Raw genomic sequence first — 18,927 nt, forward strand, 5'->3', positions numbered from 1 at the left:
CCAAGTAACTGGGATTACAGGTGCCTGCCACCACACCTGGCTAATTTTTGTATTTTTAGTAGAAACAGGGTTTCACCATGTTGGCCAGGCTGGTCTCGAACTCCTGACCTTAGGTAGTCAGCCCTCCTTAGCCTCCCAAAGTGCTGGGATTACAGGCATAACCCACTGCACCTGGCCATTTCTTGCCTTCTTAAACTGAGTCTGGGCCAGGCATAGTGGCTCACACCTGTAATCCCAGCACTTTGGGAGGCCAAGATAGGAGGATCCTTTGAGCCCAGAAGTTTGAGACCAGCCTGGGCAACATAGTGAGACCTCATCTCTATTTTAAAAAACCCAACAGTATGATGGACATGTGGGACACACACCCCTTTTTCTTCTTGGTGCTAACTCGTCTTGGATACCAAGCAGCATGTGTAGAAGCCTTAAACTAAATGGCCTCGGGCTGCCCTGCCACAGGTGTTCCGTGTTGGCTTTCGTGGTCTGTGCGGCTTTACCATTGTCAATGTCCCTTTTCTTTTTTTGTTTATTTATTTTTGAGATGGAGTCTCGTTCTGTCACCAGGCTAGAGTACAATGGCGCAATCTTAGCTCACTGCAACTTCCACCTCCCTGGTTCAAGCAATCCTCCTGCCTCAGCCTCCCAAGTAGCTGAGACTACAGGCATGTGCCACCACGCCTGGCTAATTTTTATATTTTTATTAGAGAGGGGGTTTCACCATGATGGCCAGGCTGGTCTCAAACTCCTGAACTCAAGGTATCCTCCCACCTCGGCCTCCCAAAATGCTGGGATTACAAGAGTGAGCCACCACACCCAGCCTCGATGTCCCTTTACAAAATACCCACAGAGTACTCGAAGGACCAACTGTTCAGGACCTTCAATTTAAGAGTCCTGGTGGGAGAGCAGCTACTTGGGGCTATAAGAGCCCCGCTGAAATGTCCTCCCATATAGTTCTCAAATTCTTACATGAGGAAGAAGGCTGAGCCCTCAGACAGAATCAGGAAGTGGTCCTGCCTTCCAGGGCTGAGTGAGGGCACCACACCTCTACGCCACTGTCCCCTACTCTTCAGACGAGGGGAGAGCCCAAGCAATGCTCATGGACAGTGCTCCCCGGAGGAGTCCCTCCCCTTCCCCTCAGTGAGCAGGGCCTGGCACTAACCCAGCTCTCTGCGTCGCAGTGGACAGCGTAGCAGTGGAGGAGCAGGAGCGTGAGCGGCGGCGGCAGGTGGTGGAGAAGTTCCAGAAGGCACCCTTCGAGGAGATTGCCGCACACTGCGGGGCCCGGGTAAGTGAAGCGTGACATGGGCGAGTCCTAGGGAGCCGAGTCAAAACTGAATTTGGGTCCAGGACAGGATTAAGTTCCCAGGAGATCTTGGCTCTTTGACCACCCCACCTCCATCCCCTGGCAGACATTAGGGCTTGTATTCCAACGCAGGGAGCTCTGCTGTTGCCCCACCAGGCTTTCCCCAACGCCCCGATGCTGCATTGCTCCCCTATGAACGAAAAGACTTGGGTGTTTGTCTTGGGTCTCTCTGAGATCTCACACTTTTCACTTAAAGAAGAAGTCCTGAGCTGAGGCACCTGTCTGGCAGTCAGATCATGCTCACTGTGGTCCTGACAGCAGGCACACGAACAGCACTCACTGCGGACAACAGCTTCTTCTATTCATGAGCCACTTTCATTCTCATGATAACTCCATGAAGTTGGTGCCATTATGATCCCCACGTTATGGAGTGATGGGGGAGGGGTGTGTGGCAAAGGAAGATGGTCAATGTTGGCAGCAGGACCCTCTTCCAACCAGGGTACCTTAGCAGGGGGATGGAACAGCCAGGCCTTGGCAAAGAGACCAGAGAGAGAGGCAGCTGGACACATAGAAACGAGGAGCCATGTCTAGACTGGAGGGAGGAGCTCAGACAGTTCTGAAATTGATTCTACGCCGGGATTTATTAGCCCCTAATGTCAAGCTTAGTAACAATGAAACTTAACTGTAAACATTCAAAATCTACAAATAACCTATTCTCCCAACAAAATATAATATGTATAATTTTCTGTTTTATATATTTCATATATAATATTCATATATAAGTACATATATAACATGTAGATTTTCACGGGCCTGTGTTGTCCTAACCTCTCGTCCCACTTTGAGAGGGATGCCCATTTCATGAGCTAGGAATTAGGGCCCAGTCACGGAACACGTGCAGTCCCACTCTGCATTCATTGACCTCATTACAGCCAGAAGTAATCAGAGATCATCTCTAAGCCACCAGTTTTGCAGCGCTGCCCCTTGCAAGTTAGAAAAGAGCTGGCACAGGCTGGGCACAGTGGCCCATGCCTGTACTCCCAGCACTTTGGGAGGCTGAAGCAGACGGATCACCTGAGATCAGGAGTTCAAGACCGGCCTGGCCAACATAGCAAAACCCCATTTCTACTAAAAATACAAAAATTAGCCGGGCATGGTGGCAGGCGCCTGTAATCCCAGTCACTCAGGAGGAGTTGGGAGACTTGCTTGAACCCAGGAGGCAGAGGTTGCAGTGAGCTGAGGTCATGCCACTGCACTCCAGCCTGGGTGACAGAGCAAGACTCCTTCTCAATTTAAAAAAAAAATTAAATTAAATTAAAAAAAAGAAAGAAAAGAGCTGGCACTAGGGCAGTCTCCTGACTCCATGCCCAGCAGCCCTTACTGCCCCATCTTAAGGAGAAGGACCTTCCAGAGCTGCCTGCTGACATCCTCCCTGGTGATTCTGAGCCTCTGTCCTATCCCCAGCCAGCCTTCAGTAGGTGGCTTTCCCTGATCCGAATCTGCAGTCAGGGTCCAGTGGATAAGTGCTGGAGCGTGTTCTCCTCTGCCTGCCTTCCTAAGGCTGTGGCTGCCCTGTACCTCCAGCGTATACTCTGGACACCCTGAGCCAGCTGGCAAAGGTTCTGAGCCCCCCACCCCTGCCAGCTCACTTCCCCCTGTTTGTGTCTAGGCATCGCTGCTCCAGAGCAAACTCAATCAGATCTTTGAAATCACCATCCGGTAAGTGGCAACCCTGGGCAGGGGACCTTGACCTCTGTGACCCAGTATTGGGGTTCCTCATCCTGAGTCCTTCTCTCACCCCTGTCTTCCCTCCTCCCCTCCCCCACTCCTCCTACCCCACCGCAATCTCTATCCCCTGGGCTGGAGGCGGCCACCAACTCTAACCCTCCCTATACAAGGAAATAGAGACCAGAGAGGGAAAGAGGCCGCCTCAGTGAAACCTGGAAAGACCCAAGAGTCCTAGTGTCCCAGGCTGGCACTTTCTAAAGCAGCAGTGTCACTGCGGAGCCTGCAGAGAAGCTTGACTCCAAGCTGTAGATTCTAGTAAAATCTGGAATCCTGGGAACCTGTGGAATGAAGGGGTCACTGGTCCCTGTGCAAAAAGAAACCCAAGTCACCTACTCTGTTTGGTTGCACAAAGGTGGGATCCTGAAATTCTCTTTTCATGCCTTTCTCCCCATGTGTTCCTGCCGCCTAGGCCCCCACCAAGCCCATCGGGAACCATCACTGCAGCCTACGGTCAGCCGCAGAACCACTCCATACCTGTCTACGAAATGAAGTTTCCCGATCTGTGTGTATACTGAATTCTAAGAGCCGGAGCCCCTCTAGGGGATGGGGTCTGAGGAGGGGCTCACTTCATGCCCACCCGACCACATGGAGATCTGGCTGGGATCTCTGAGAAAATGTCACCTTGGATGGCAGCGCCTCCCAGGCTAAGCCAAGGTGGAGACTCTCTGGTCCTTCTTGGCCCTCCTACCTCCTCCTCGTCTTCCCAGAGGGAGATCTCACCAATCAGCGTCTCACCTGCGCCCTCTTCGTCTTCTCTTATGTCAGCAGGGGCAGAGAATCGTGGGGTGTCTCTCGAGAGAAGCCGGGGGAAAGGGGCTTAGAAGCTCCTGCTTGGTGTTTTGAGTGAAGGGCTTCCACAGGGGGTGCATGTCCTCCCCAGAGGAGTGAGCTGGATGGAGACTTGGTTGGTGAGAGGAAGCTAAGGACTCTACTCCCCTGCGGAAGGAAGGCTGAGAGGGGGATGGCTCTCTCCTCCCCAGCACTGCCCCTGCTCCCCGCCTGTGTCCCTGCTGTGTCTCTCAGTCTCTTGCTCATCTCCCATTTGTCTGTGTTTCTACCATTAATGAATGCTGAGCCCTTGTAATGGAGCTGGGGTGGAGACAAAGGCAGCAAAGGGTAGGAAGCAGGATGCAAGGCTGGCAGGAGGCGGGCCTGTGGCATCAGCAGTCCCAGCGGGCAAGTGTGGTCCCTGTAGCAGCTTCTTACCTCCTTTGTTCTTGAGGAGCTTGTGTTGGGCTTCCACGGTCCTGTCTGCTGGATGTTTTCCAGAGTTGGCTTCTCTCTCTGTGATGTCTTTCTTCTGAGGGTCCCAAGGTGTTCCTGGCACCTCTGGGTTGAGGAAAGGCCGAACAAGATAATCTCGGAGGGGAACTGCAGGGTCCTCAAGATTTGCCCATATCACCTCCTATGGAAAAGGATCCCAGCCTGACCTGGGTTGTAGGAGAGTGGGGAGGGTGGGATGAGTGGCGTTTTGGGGCTCAAGGATATCAGAAGCCAACTCTTTAGATGTTCCGTTTGAAGAAAGAAGGATCTAACACCTAATATTAGGATGATTTCTTCACTCTCTGGACAAAGTCTGGGACATTGGCACCACCTGGCAACGCCTGTGGCTTGGGAGAGGCCATGGAGACCCCTTTGGTTTCCGGGTTCCTGTTTTCCTGGTGTGCCGTCTATGTCTGTGTAATGAGGGTGTGCGGAGAGGAGCTAACACGGAGCCGGGCGGAGCCGCCCAGGAGGCAGTTTGCTACCTTCTTTGCCAATTCCCCTTTCTGGCCCCTTCTCCAGGAGCCTTTGTGTCTCCCGGGGTGCCACTGACAGAACCTCACCTGGGGCTCCGCCCATGGCAGTGCCGTGTGGTCCAAAATCGTCCTTTCCTTCTCTGTTAGTCACATTTCCTGTAACTCCTCTGAGCCGACATAACCTACAGTAAGATGTGAGTGTCAGATGTTCTCTCCCTGGAGTCTGCTTTCTAAAGGAGGCAGGGTGAGTAGATTTCTTGATCCAAAGGAATCTATTTTTATTTTTTTTTCTAGAGATGGGGGTCTCACTATGTTGCCCAGGCTGGCCTCGAACTCCTGAGTTTAAGTGATTCTCCCGCCTCAGCCTCCTGAGTAGCTGGGAATCCCTTTTTAGGGTACAATTTCAGGCAGTGTGGCATGGAGTCAGAAGCAGGCCTAAGGGGAGGGCAGGCTTCTCAGGATGGCCTCAGCTCATAGCCCCATGCGTGGTGCACACGGATGCGCAGGGAGAGCCTGATTGTTAGGTGGATGTATTTTCCAGAATCGGGGAGAGACTGAACATGAGCATTTCCCATTAATATGTGCAATAAATGTCTTGGGGAAGGGGCTATTTGACCTTCATTCCCATAGTTTCGGCACTTCAGATGAAGCTCTTCCCTGTGGTCACCATCTCTGCTGTGGGCACGCAGCATCTTTTTCTTGTTTTTTGTTTTTGATTTTGTTTTTGTTTTTGTTTTTTTGAGACGGAGTCTCGCTCTGTCACCCAGGCTGGAGTGCAATGGCGCGACCTCGGCTTACTGTGACCTCCGCCTCCTGGGTTCAAGCGATTCTCCTGCCTCAGCCTCCTGAGTAGCTGGGATTACACAGGCATATGCCACCATGCCTGGCGAATTTTGTGTTTTTAGTAGAAATGGGGTTTCACTGTGTTGGCCAGGCTGGTCTCGAACTCCTGACCTTGAGCGATCCGCCCGCCTCAGCCTCTCAAAGTGCTGGGATTACAGGCGTGAGCCACTGCGCCCGGCTTGGCACGCGGCTTCTGAATGGCCTGAGGGCAGGGCCCAGGCATGGAGGCTCCTGCACCCCCAAGGCTTTTTGGCTGTGTTTTGTGGTCTCTGGCTTATGCTCAACCCAATTTTACAAGCATGAACTTAGACTTCTCTTTAATATTTCTGTATTTAAAAACCACCTTTAAATTAACTCAAACTTGACAGCAACTAACCTTTGAAAGAAACTTTAAAGAAAATTGAAATCTTGATTCACAAACATGTTCTTTCCTCACTGGCTCGTCCCAGGTTTTATCCTGTGCCCAGCTTGGGTGAGAGACCCACTGTTTCTTGGGCCTACTTGACATTACGGTTCCCCAGTGGCAGCTTCATCCTGAGCACTGCCTGTGAACGCTGGTTCTGTGACTTGGCAGTCGCCTCCCTGGAGCATCTTTCCAGAGCCAGCATTAGAACCAGAGACCCCCAGGTCCACTCAGATGTTTCTGCCCCTCATCCCCATCCTGTGAATAGAGAGACAGAAAAGGCGCAGGTTCCTGCTGCTTAGACTCTGCTGTTACCTCTCCATCTGTCCCAGGCAGCTTTTCCTTTCCATCACTGCTGCTTGGCAAAAAAAGTGCTTCTTTTGAAGAACTGGTCATTTTTTGAGTGCCCTCTTCTCAGTTTCATTTAAACTTACACTCAGTAGAGTGTTGGGTTGTCTGCTGACATGGAGTAGAACCTGGATTCTGGCCAAATAGGCCAGAATCAGAAAGATGAAGGTGAGTGTGATCATAGGTAATCTCCTCACCCTAGCACAGGCCCTGAGAGAGAGGCAAAGCAGTTTGACGGGATCCGGAGGGGAGGGAGGCACCCCGGCCCTTGGCCTGGCATCAGTGAGTCCTGCGTTCCAAGCCCCCGGAGGCTGGTGGCACTGCATTGTGCCCCTTTTTGCCACCCTTCTCTGCTGTGATTTTGAGCAAAGAGGAGTCAGTAAGCCCATTGAGACCAGCTGCTCCCAAAGCCCAAAGACTGCGGCTCTGTGGGGAAGGGCTAGCGTTGGTCAGGACTCTGCTGACAGCACTGAGAAGGCAGGAATGTATTTGAGATTTGGAAGTTCTGTTAATTTGGTGGAGTCAGGTGAATGGATAAGAAGCAGATCAGCAGAAAGCACCAGTGTGGTCCCGAGGCTCCCTCTGTTTTCCTTGCCATGGAGTCCCCAGCGCCTTGTGCCTGTTTCCATTTCCCTCTTTGAAAAGTAGAAATCAGTGGTTTCTTAACTCCTGAACAGCCTTCTCACTGTAGAAGGAGCCTGAGCAGGTCAGAAGACCTAGAAAAGTCCTCAGATACCCCACTCTGTCCAACCCACTTTCTCATGTACAAATATAAATGAATGAGCAGGAAAAGAGGAGGTCTGGACCCACTAAAGTACTTGAAGAAGCACAAGTGTCGTAGATATGCCGCCTTTTGCCCTGGGTGTTCTAGATCCCATAGAACACGTTTCAGCTGGACTAAGAATCAGACTAGCCAGGGGTTCTTCTGAACAGCTCAGGCCAGACCTCTGGGCTCCTCTGGGGACCCTGGGATGTGAGGCCTTGCAGTTTCCATTCCATTGTCCCCAGGCCTCCTGACCTGGTGACAGAGAATGTCTGGGAAATGTGAGTCTGTTTTTCCCAGTTCCTCTTCATGACCAGGAAATGGCAGCTGGCCGGTTGGGGTCCTGTGGGAAAGGGCTAACCTGGGCTGTTAGGTAGATACTAGGTTTAAAGGTAGACAGGGAGATGGCATCATCAGGGCAGACCAGGCCTACTTCCTGTGACCCCAGACCTTGGCAGGCAGGTCTTGCTGAAACCAGGCATCTCCCTCACACCTGGGGAAAGGTTTAGGGCAACGTGTTGCCTCTTCATCCCGTTAACCCTAGAAATCTTCTGGTTAGAGTGGCCCCTTACCCCAAATCTGGCCTAGGTCTGAAGACTGCAGAAGGATAGTCATGATGGGCCCATCCTAGAGCCTAGCTGGCTGGGTATGGCGGGGACAGGAGGGCAGGGGTACAGGAGGGCGGGGACAGGAGGGTGTCGGGAAGGGCCTGAGGCCAAAGCCAGTTTTCTGTGCTCCCTTTAGCCCCAGCCTGGTTGGCCAGATCTCCTCTCCTTCAGGGGACCGTGGGGCCACCCAAGCCAGTCACCTTCCTCTTCCAAGCTCTACCCCCATGACTGTTGATTTCTGGCACGTGGAGGCAGAGTTATGAATCCACAAATGCTGCAGCCCATACCTCGTAATGTGTCTGTGTCCACTTAGAGCCTCACAACCTGGCTGAGTGTGTGTGTGCATGTGTGTGTAGTATAGTTTGTAGTTGACAATATGTGTATATAATAGCTTGTGTATTTATATGTGAGTACAGAATTAGTGCCCGTGGCGGTTTTCTGTATTTTAAACCCATTGAATTGATTAGTTTTATTTTCGGGAAGGGGGAAAGGGGGAGTGGGGGGAAGTGTAGGAAGAAGGACTCTTAGCCAAATCATTCTCTAGGACTATTAGTCGCGATCTCCCAGTGAGCCGTCATTATGCCCTTTTCAAATAAATGTTAATGTTGTCACCACATGGCTGTTTGATTTCTTTAAAGCAAATGGTTTTTTTTGAGAAGCAAATGCGATCTGAAAATACCAACAGTGTACTACTGACATTTAGCCACCTCCACTAACCATGACTTTACCTGTCTTAGAGGGAGACGGTACGGGGGAAAGGAGGCTACCAAGATGGAAACCTTAGGCCCAGCATGCCCAGCATGGGAGCATCCTGTTAGGAAGGCCTAGGCCATTATTCATTCTAGCACATTCCATGTAAGCCATATTGGGGAACACCTTAAGAATCTGGCTTCCTGGCCAGGTGCAGTGGCTCATGCCTATAATCCCAGCACTTTGGAAGGCCAAAATGGGTGGATCACTTGAGGCCAGGAGTTCGAGACCAGCCTGGCCAACATGGTAAAACCCCGTCTCTACTAAAAATACAAAAATTAGCCAGGTGTGGTGGCGGACGCCTGTACTCCCAGGTACTCGGGAGGTTGAGGTGAGGAAATCACTTGAACCCGGGAGGCAGAGGTTGCAGTGAGCCGAGATTGCACCACTGCACTGCAGCCTGGGAGACAGAGCGAGACCCTGTCTCAAAACCAAAAAAAGAATCTGGCTTTCTGACTCACCGCATATCAAAACTTCACAGGGAGAATTCCCAATTATTTTTTCATTGTGAACTCCCAGAGCATCAAAATAACATGGGGTGCATATGTCAGTGCCACACACAGAGGCTTCCCAGCTGGCTTTGCTCTATACTGCACTGGTCTATCTAGTGCATTTGACATATATGTGTGCATCTCTATGTGGTAAGTCTCATGTGAATTGTAAATGCATGTAAATGTGCAAACCTGTGGTCCCAGCATTGTGACAGCACTATGGGGAGATACAAAAGAAACACACACCTGGCTTCTGCCCTTGCAAAGCTTGGAATTTTCCTGAGAGAAGATAGGCATGGATGCAGCAAGGAACTTGCCATCCAAGCCGGACAGCATGCCCTCTAGTGTGGAAGGGGCTGATGGCAGATACACTGAAAATGAACAGGGCACCTGGCAAAGGGCATCACTTGCCCCACAAAGGTGGACATGAGCCTGAGTTCATACTGAAAAGAGAGTTGCATTCAAAATGGTAGGGGAGCCAGGGGCGGTGGCTCACCCCTGTAATCCCAGCACTTTGGGAGACCGAGGTGGGCAGATCACCTGAGGTCAGGAGTTCCAGACCAGTCTGGCCAATATGGTGAAACCCTGTCTCTACTAAAAATACAAAAATTAGCTGGGCGTGGTGGCACATGCCTGTAATCCCAGCTATTTGGGAGGTTGAGGCAGGAGAATCGCTTGAACCCAGGAGACAAAGGTTACAGTGAGCTGAGATTGCGCCATGCACTCCAGCCTGGGTGACAGAGCGAGACTTTGTCTTGAAAACAACAACAAAATTGCAGGGGAGGGTGGGGGATTCCAGGCAGAGGGTATAGGAGGATGTGAGGCCTGTGAGGAGACCAGCAACTGTGAGGCAGCGCCTTCATCCAGGGAAACTTGGGAAGCAGGGTTTGGTAAAGAGAGAGTGCCCATCTACAAGGGTCCTGCCCACCATGCTTAGTAGTTTGGAATTGACAGAAATTGGGGTGGGGGCACTGTTTTGACTCTTGAGCCTGGGACTGTTGGGGGGGGAAAGCAAGATTTTGTATACACTAATACGAAGAATTCATATATGATGGGCTGGGGAGAGGGCTGGAGTCTAGGAGACCGGTTGGTTAGGAAGCTGTTATCAGAGAGGCCTGGGGGAAGTACTAAGGATGAGAAGGGTTGGAGCTGAAACATGTGGGGAGGGAGGAGCTTGGGCATAGCAGGAGAGATCAGAGGGCCTCAATCAGGGCTTAAGCCCTAGGGGCTGGAAGAAGCAACTGTGTAGAGTATGTTGTATTAAAACAGACGTGTGTCTCCATGAGTGTGAGAGAGACCGTATGTTTGAGCGTATCTGTGAGTAGCCTGGGAGTGCAAATTGGAACTGATACCAACTCTCAGCTCTCACACTTAGCTTCTGTGATGAAAAGATTATGTCCATTTTGTCCTTTAATCTTCACAATAACCCTCATACTGGGAAGGGAGGGATAGATGACAGAACTAAATTTTGGAGAAGTTCAGAGACTTGCCTAAGGTCCTATGGATTGCCAGGAGCAGTCAGGACTCAGTTCCCCGGAGACATTACCAAGACTTCTCACGTGACAGTCCAGAGCCCTCCCAGGCGTGGGTAGGGCTCAACCTGTACAACTGGCTTTTGGAGGTGGACAGGAGCCGGGGAGCCCCTGAGCACCCGGGGTCACTCTTGCAGGAATCCTGCCTTTGCACGTGTGCTAGCTGAGCAGTCTTCCACTCAGTGGAGTGTGTGGAAAATACGGCCATCCTAGAGGTGTTGGAGCCACCCTGAGCCTTCACCCAAACTATCTGATCCCTTGAAGATCCATTTGGGGGTAGGGGGAGGAAGCACATTTTCCTTACATGCTCACTACGTCCCGGGAAATAGCTTACCGCATGGAAACCACGGTGCTCCTCCGATCCATGCTGCTGTTATTTGACGGCTTCGTATTTTTATTTCATTCACACAGTTTACATTCAAAGTCAGAGGCGGAAGTGAAATTTGAAAGGTTTTATTTCCTGACTACAGACAGCTTTAAGAGGCTGAATATCTGCCGCGACCACCGCCCCCAGGCTGGGAGGCAGCAGGGCAGGGGAGAGCAAGGGGCTTTGGGGTCGACCTCCCTGGGGAGGGTAGCCCCAGGGCCCTGCTGTGCCCTCACTGGCCCTTCTTGTAGGCGTTCTTGATGATGGCGTTTTTGAACAGTGTCACCAGGGGAGTCTGGCTCTTCTCGGAGGTCATGAAGCCGCCGTAGCGCTTGTCCTTGGGCGGGCTGCCCCAGCGGAAGTGCTCCATCCTGTAGGGGCCCTCATCCTTCTTCTCGGCCGCCACCAGCAGGCTGTGCTCCAGGTCGGCCCGGGGCCCCAAGCCGTCGTCGGCAGGGCCATCGGGGCCATCCCCCGCCCGGGGCCGCTGGCCGGTCAGCTCCCTCTTGAACTCCAGGGGGAAGGCCTCGGCCGACTCGTCCTCGGCGCCATTGGGGTACACCTTCACCGGGCGCCGCTTCTTGCCCACCGGCTTGCCCCAGCGGAAGTGCTCCATGGAGTAGGAGCGCTTGCCCTCGCGCGGGCCCGGCTCGGCGCCATCGCCACGGGGCTCGGGGCCTCCCTCAGGTAGCAGGCCGCGGTCTTCGCCAGCCGCGACGTCCTCGCGCTTCTGCGCTGCGCCGCTGCCGCTGCTACTGTTGCGGCGGCCGAATCGGTCCCAGCGGAAGTGGCCCATGACGTACTTCCGGGGGTTCTCGGTCAGAGGCTGCTCGTCGCCATTGCCCGGAAACACCGGAGTCTCGGCCGAGAGGTCGGGCTTGCAGGCCCGGATGCACTCCTGGGGGAAGACGCGAGGGCATGAGGGCAGCCCGTGCCCTGCACCCCGGCCCGGCCACTGCGCGCGTCACTGCGCCTAGGCCCTGGCTGTCCTCGCCACGTGCCGGGGACACAGGGCGCAATGTCGGGCGTGTCAAGCGTCGAGGCTTCCCTACAGAGCAGGTCTGCCCACCTGCTTTCTTGGCACTCGTGGGCATCTAAGATCTTGCCACCGACTCTTTTGTTCCATCCCCTGCATGCTTCTGCCTGGCAACTGCAACAAACTCCCCATCCCATTCCATGGTTTGTCTAGCCATCTAGCCATTCCTAGCTTTTGTGACTAGGACCAAAGTCTTATTGTTATATGCCTGACATAAAGGAGTGGCTCCAGGAAAGGCAGACAGGTGGTAGTTATTGGCACTTAATGAATATTGAGGGCAGGGCGCAGTGGTTCATGCCTATAATCCCAACACTGTGGGAGGCCAGGGCAGGCAGATCACCTGAAGTCAGGAGTTCAAGACCAGCATGGCCAATTTATGGTGAAATACCATCTCTAGCATAAATAAATAAATAAGCTGGGTGTGGTGGTGGGCACCTGTAATCCCAGGTATCAGGAGCCTGAGTCAGGAGAACCACTTGAACCCGGGAGGTAGAGGCTGCAGTGAGGCAAGATCATACCACTGCACTTCATACACCAGCCTGGGCAACAGAGCAAGACTCCATCTCATAAATATATATATATAATAAATACATATGGTTTAATTCAAGTCCAGGAGGGGAGTGGGGCTGAAATTTGGGGGACAATCTCTCCATGTGATGGAAGTCTGGCTACTAGGGCCCATATTTTTAAACATATTTTAAATAATGCCCCAACCTTACCTCAGTGATGGAAAACCTACTTTATGCCCTACCCCAGCTTCATCTCTGCACTAAGCCTCCAAAACTGCACCTTGGTTCTTTCACGACTTCTAAGCTGATCTCTGAGAGATCCCCCAGTGAGCTCTGGGGCAAGCTCATTTCCCTGTAATCTCATTCTGGCTGGAGGGAGGGGTGGAAAGCCAGGGTTATTTCCATTGCACCATCTGTGGAACCTGTGTCTCTGCTCCTTGTCCCTGGAGGACTCAGTTGTGGTACATATTTGCTTAGGAAAATGGCTGCGTAGGTTGCAGCCTTGAGTTTTCAGTGATAAAAAGATGAAAAGCTCACTGGCTGCTCTCTTACTTGAGAATAGCAAAGGAGAAAATAAAAGGATTCTACCCACTCTGTTGAGCTGGACATTGCCGACTCCAGGTGTTTAGAATTACAGCTCTGTGGAATGTTAACAATGGAAAAAACTAACTTACACTCCCCTCCCCTGGATGGATAATGAAACAGGAGACTCAGAGAGGTGATAGGACCTGGTCAAGGTCCCACAGCTCACGACTGGGACTAGAACCCATGTGTCCTGACTGTGTCCAGTGCGCCCTCCCTGGTGAGCTGTGCAGTGGGTGTCTCAAGTCAAGAGACTCTTGGGTCTTTCTGAACTGGAACTCACAGAATTCCCTGGACTCTTCGTTTCTATTTTATATTACACATGAAAATTGGTCTGTGTCTTTGAGGACCTCATTCTATCTTCACCTTAACTCAGCTTCTGCACTGACAAAATACACAGAATGTAATTATGTACATTCCACCCTCAGCACCTGCCAGGTGATGGTAACAGGATTAAAATCCCAGTCACTGATAATAACAGTGTGGGTTTTTTGTTTGCTTGTTTGTTTTGTTTTGTTTTGAGACAAGGTCCCATTCTGTTACCCAAACTGAAGTACGATGGCATAATCATAGCTTACTGTGACCTCAAACTCTTGGCCTCAAGTGAACCTCCCAAGTAGCCGGGACTACAAGCACATGCCACCACACCTGGCTAACGTTTTTATTTTTTGTAGAAATGGGGGTCTCACTATGTTGCCCAGGCTAGTCTTGAATCCCTGGGCTCAAGCAATCCTCCCATCTTAGCATCCAAAAGTGCTGGGATTACAGCCATAAGCCATCTTGCCTGGTCTCAGTGTGCCTTTTAATCTCTGGATTTGGCATCATTACTCATTTATGCCCCCCAACACACACACACACACACACACACACACACACCCCCCACACATGCAGATACATACACCCTGTGGTGACCTGGAGGGAGCTCCTATCTGACACAAAGGGCCTTCACATGCTCTGGAAAGACTGCAGAGGGACATGGGGGAAGGCCAGTCCTCCAGAAGTAGCATGAGACATTTGGCACCAATTACAGGAGAAAAAAAAAAAAAAAAGTCCCCTGGTTTTTCCTTCTTCCAGAGATGATTTGAAGAACTACCTGGCTGGTTTTGCAACTGGTAGTAAAGAAAAGGGTAAGAAATATGGAATGAAAATGGCAAGTGATATGAGCTTCTTAAAAAGGAATAGTTTGGGAAGCTAAAGATTTAAAGTACAGAATAGATTGAGGGGGCAATTATTGTTCTTATAGCACCATCTCTAGCTTAAGGGTTTCAAGGTCTCCATAGAAGATGGGGCAGGAAGTAAGGATAACTAAACAGAAATTGTGGACTCAACCCCTCTCCCTGAAGCTGCTTCCTTCCCTCATTCCTTCTCCCATTTCTTACTTCACTGCAAAGTTTCGCTCCTGCCCTGGGTTGAATCATGCCTATCACTGGGAATGAATTTCCCTTTCCCCACACCCCTTTCTTTTGAGCTTTCCCAGCTCCGGTCCCATCTTATGTCTAAGCCAAGATGGCAGTCATGGCCCACGTACCAGCAGGTTGCTTTCCGTGGTGAGGTCCTGACACTGGCTGCTCTCCAGGCACCAGCCACGCACTTCCATGGAGGCCTGAAGCAGCAAGGCCAGCAACAGGGCCCCCGAGCGGCTGCAGCACGATCTCGGCATCTTCCAGGCAGGCTGAGGCACTGCAGAAGCAAACAAGATTGGTGGGACCCCTGCAAGGAGCAAAACAATGTTGGCCACTCATCAGGAAGGACTTTGAGCCAACATTAACAACACGCTCTCTTGTGGAGTTAAAGGCATTTTAAGGACAGGAGCAATGCTGAGAAAGGAGGTGTGTAGTAGGGTGGTGGTATAAGTTGTGGTAAGGAGGAAGAAATGGACCTGGGGAAACTGTGGCCATTTCCCTGTTGTCTTCTATTAAAATGAGACACCTAAAAAGGTTAAGGCTGGAAGCTATTTTGGGGATTGCTTGGTTCTGCCCCTCCCATGAGAGATGGGAAAATTGAAGCCCAAAGAGAGACAATTACTCTAATGTTCGTGACAAGGTAAGGCTAAGCTCCTAACAGAGAACTCTCCTGTTTCACTACATGAAGCTGTAGCTCTGACATGCCAGATCTAAGGGGTGAAAGTAACTTGGGAAAAACAGAGGACCCTGAAATTCCTGCTCAAGATGGTCTTTTCCCCTTTTATTCCACCAGGATCCTATCATTCCTCTGAAACTCTGTTTCCTATGAATATTGGGTTGACAGCAAAGCAAATAAAACCACTGGCCAATTTAGGCAGCATTTCAAGCAACCTGATTTAATGTCCTGCACACAAATTACTCTGGTGATCACTATTATCCAGACTCTAGTAACTTTGGAGAGCTTCATTTATAAAGCAGATTTCAGTTCTTTTAAATCTGGCTCATCTTCTGAATACATCACATGTCAGATGTCTTGTTCTCTAGATCTCTGAAATGTGGTCTGAAATGGCAGGATTTGTAGAGGATGCAGGTGTGGAGGTGAAAGAGACAGACCAGAAGGGAATTACCTCCTGGTGGAACAGCCACTGCAGATACTTTTGAAGAATCCAGAAAGTGCCTGTGGGCAGAAGCTGAGGTCAAGATACCAGGGGACAGTAAAGAGGGGTCATCCATGATGCCTCTACTCCCTTGCGCCCACCCCTTTCTCCAGCACTACCCTCACACTGCCAGATTTCCCTTAACCAGGTGGACCCCCTGAAGCCATCTCGAGGACTGAGATCAGCTCACCACCAACCCGACAATCATTTTGGATTTCAGAAGATCTTCTCAGCCAGCTGCTAGAAAGAAATGTAATTAGATGAGAAAAGTGATTCACATTAAAGTGTGGATGACTAAGTGTCTTGTCACTCCTAATGAACGCTGGCATTTTAAAATAAGTTTGCCTAAAAGAAATCTCTCATTTGGGGAGGCGTTGGCCAAATCTTTTTTATATAGGGGAGGCTTTGGAAGTGAAAGTCCTCCGAAGTGCTCATTGTCTACTTCAGGAGGCCACTTCCTTCTCTCTGCCCCACCCTTGCCCTATTCCCCAGGCGCTGGGCCAGCGCAGGGCTCGCTTCTGAAGCGCTGCCTGGCAAGGCTGAGCATTTTCAGAGCAGCCATTAGATGGCGCTGGCAGCCAGTGACTGGCCCAGGGGCGCTTCTGCCAAAGGGGCAACTGAATGAGCTTTGGTCATCTCCTGGCTCCAAGAGACAGGCTGTTCCCATTGTAGCCTGCCAGTGATCCAGTTAAAGTACACAGTCCGAACTTGGTGGACCAGGCAATTAGATTAAAGCTCCAAGTTGACTGTAGCACATTTAGCTCTGAAAAATGCCCAGATGTTACAGTCACAGAAAAATGGTAGTTACATATGTCACCAAATGCAAATGTAAAGTAACATATTAGTAGAGGAAAAAAATAAAATCATACAGGTCTAATGGTTCCCTCAAATATATTTCAATTGTCATCAAAGATAACTACTCTGGAGTGATTTCCATTTGCTAGAAGCAATGACTTCAGGCCTTCCTGGAAAGCCCCAGAGAGCATTTCCCCTCCTTATGCCCTGTGGGCTGTGTTGTACAATTTGGTAACATATTCACTCCCACCCTCTCAGAGCTTATATTCTGATGCTCAACCGTTAGATGGCGGCTATTGCTAAAGTTTCAGATTCCTTCCTGAAAGATGATTTTGTGTTTGCATTGTATATTTTGCTTATGTATATGTGTATTTGCTTATGTGTATTTTCAGTTTTCTACAATGAACAAATATTACCTTTTTGTGTCATTTTCTTAAAGCAACAAATTATTGGGGAAATATCAAATGTTGTACTTTTTAAAGTAGGGCAAGTATTATAATCCAAAAATGGAAAGCTCTGGAAAAATAGAAACTTGCAATTTGCTTATCCAAAGATAAACTTTTTAGTAGAACTACACTTATTCGAACTTCATAGGTGTGAGCTCAACAAATCATTTTGTTTGTTACTCTAAAACTGCACGCTAGCCTTGCCCTTCTGTAAAGATTAGAGGAGCACAGGGGCGGAATTTTGTCCTCACACCATGACATGCATGCATCGAGTCCTAAAACAAAAGTTTCAAAGGAATATTAAGTCATTAAAGTGGCCATAATCTGTGCATAACTTATAAACTGACAAAAAAAAATCCACACACACTTTTGTTTTCCTTGGCTCCTTCCAGCCGTTCTGTAAGAACCCTTCCTGCCCCATTTAAACATGAAGAATTTGGGGAATCCAAATGCCAAATGGACTGTCTCTCCTTCACTGGAAACGCCCCTTACCTGAGCCTTGATCATTCCAAATGGCTGCCTGCGCCCTGAACCCAGGGTCTGCGCCATAAACGGTCCGCCCCTGGTTCTGTTGAGGGCATCCGAAACTGGACAGTGCATTTCAGGACCTGGGACAGCTCCCGCCCGGCCACCTGTTTTTAACCCCAGCTAGGTCTTGGAGAGAAGAGACCCAACTATTCTGTATTGTAATTGACCCAGGAATTTATCATAGCGCGGCCACCTCGGGTGCGCTAAGGTGGGCAGGGAAACAAGGATTCAGGGGTCTGAATCCAAAAAAATCTGGAAGGTAGGGCGTTCACTATGACTTTTATCCTTTTCTTTGCTGCCCCGTTTCCAATATTAAATTGTGAGAGCGTGTATGAAATTTGACTTTCAAGAAGTGACATCTATCCTGGAAATTGGGAGCAAGAGATACTAAAAGACCGGGCTGGCCGGGTGCTGTGGCTCACGCCTGTAATCCCAGAACTTTGGGAGGCCAAGGCGGGCGGATCACCTGAGGTCGGGAGTTTGAGATCAGCCTGACCAACATGGAGAAACTCCGTCTCTACTAAAAATACAAAAACTAGCCGGATGTGGTGGCGCATGTCTGTAATCCCAGCTACTCGGGAGGCTGAGGCGGGAGAATCGCTTGAACCCGGGAGGCGGAGGTTGCGGTGAGCGGAGATCGCCCCTTTGCTTTCCAGCCTGGGCGACAAGAGCGAAACTCCGTCTCAAAAAAAAAAAAAAAAAGACCGGGCTGTCCTAAGACCTCCTAGCAGGCGCTCGGAGCCTCCGGGGCCCTAGCAGCCTGCGATCCCGGTTTCCCCACATGAGCGCCGTGAACCCAGACCGCGACGAGCCCTTGGGGGATCGGAGGCCGCCGGCTCTCTGGAGGCAGCGCCTGCAGCTCCGCGGCCGTTTGCCCAGGGGCCGGACGTGGGCCCTCCAGCTCAGCTGCCGGCGGCTTCTCACGCCGCAGTCGGCACAGAAAGTTTGCCGAGAACTCGGGACCGCGGAGAGCCGGAGGCGCTCAGGTCCGCCTTCGGAGCCGGAGCCGGCAGACTGCATCGCGAGGACGCGGACAGGGAATCCCGGGGAAAGAGCGCGGTTCCCCCCGGCTGCGCCCTTACCTGTGCCGGGAGGCTGCTCTCTGAGGGCGGGGACGCTCGGCGGCCTCTCTCGGTCGCTGCTCTTCTATCCCTCCTTCGCCGTCTCTTGGTCCCGCGCTCCTCTGTCCTTATATACTTACCGAGCTCTCCTGGCGGGCGCGGGACCTTGACCTTCCCGGCAGCGCACGAGCAACAACCCGGGCCCGAGGAAGGGGGGCCGCGGGGCGTGGGAGGGGGGCTTCCAGACGGGGGAAGAGCGCAGGGGAGACGCGCCCGGAAAGTGGCTGGAATTAGCACTGTCCTGCCGAAGGCGCACCTGAAGCCCGCCCTCAGGAAGAACTTAATTATGGATGGCGCTGGGTCTCCGCTTAGGACGGGCGGGAGGCTTAGCACCCCGGTGTGGGGCAGGCCGGGCAGCCTCTGAGGTCTTCGAGGCGAGGGTGAAGTTACCCGCGTGCGTGCTGGGGCTGGCATCTGC

At 51.3% G+C, this 18,927-nt stretch overlaps 2 protein-coding genes across 7 annotated transcripts in view; one reads left to right on the plus strand and one right to left on the minus strand.

The window, feature by feature from the left end:
- Positions 1–8,408, plus strand: part of LOC105479806 (EFR3 homolog B) — a 115,149-nt gene extending 106,741 nt beyond the window's left edge. For all 3 annotated transcript variants that reach the window (XM_011738107.3, XM_011738108.3, XM_011738105.2), the window contains 3 exons: positions 1,176–1,282; positions 2,970–3,019; positions 3,498–8,408. In XM_011738107.3, the coding sequence (XP_011736409.1) occupies positions 1,176–1,282; positions 2,970–3,019; positions 3,498–3,603 (263 nt within the window). In that variant the 3' untranslated portion in view covers positions 3,604–8,408. The remainder of the gene's footprint in view (positions 1–1,175; positions 1,283–2,969; positions 3,020–3,497) is intronic.
- Positions 8,409–11,002: 2,594 nt separating this feature from the next.
- LOC105479804 (proopiomelanocortin) lies at positions 11,003–18,597 on the minus strand. Of its 4 annotated transcripts, none has more exons than XM_011738104.3 (4): positions 18,471–18,597; positions 15,590–15,639; positions 14,588–14,739; positions 11,003–11,830 (listed from the first exon to the last, which is right to left on the minus strand). In XM_011738104.3, exons 3-4 carry the CDS (start codon positions 14,717–14,719, stop codon positions 11,165–11,167), a joined length of 798 nt encoding a protein of 265 aa, XP_011736406.2. In that variant the 5' UTR covers positions 14,720–14,739; positions 15,590–15,639; positions 18,471–18,597; the 3' UTR covers positions 11,003–11,164. The 4 variants fall into 4 exon arrangements, with proteins under 4 accessions (XP_011736406.2, XP_011736405.2, XP_011736403.2 ...); XM_011738103.3 differs by having other exon boundaries at positions 14,588–14,769; positions 18,471–18,596; XM_011738101.3 differs by lacking the exon at positions 15,590–15,639 and having other exon boundaries at positions 14,588–14,769; positions 18,471–18,596.
- Between the last annotated feature and the right edge of the window lie 330 nt (positions 18,598–18,927).

This window comes from Macaca nemestrina, chromosome 13 (assembly GCF_043159975.1).
Source record: "Macaca nemestrina isolate mMacNem1 chromosome 13, mMacNem.hap1, whole genome shotgun sequence".
In the NCBI taxonomy this organism is placed as follows: Eukaryota; Metazoa; Chordata; class Mammalia; order Primates; family Cercopithecidae; genus Macaca; species Macaca nemestrina.

Coding starts and splice junctions, on each gene's coding strand:
- LOC105479804 (XM_011738104.3), bottom strand. CDS start 14,719: ATGCCGAGATCGTGCTGCAGCCGCTCGGGGGCCCTGTTGCTGGCCTTG. Junction 11,831..14,587: donor CCACGGAAAGCAACCTGCTG/GTACGTGGGCCA, acceptor GTCTTCCCCCAG/GAGTGCATCCGGGCCTGCAA.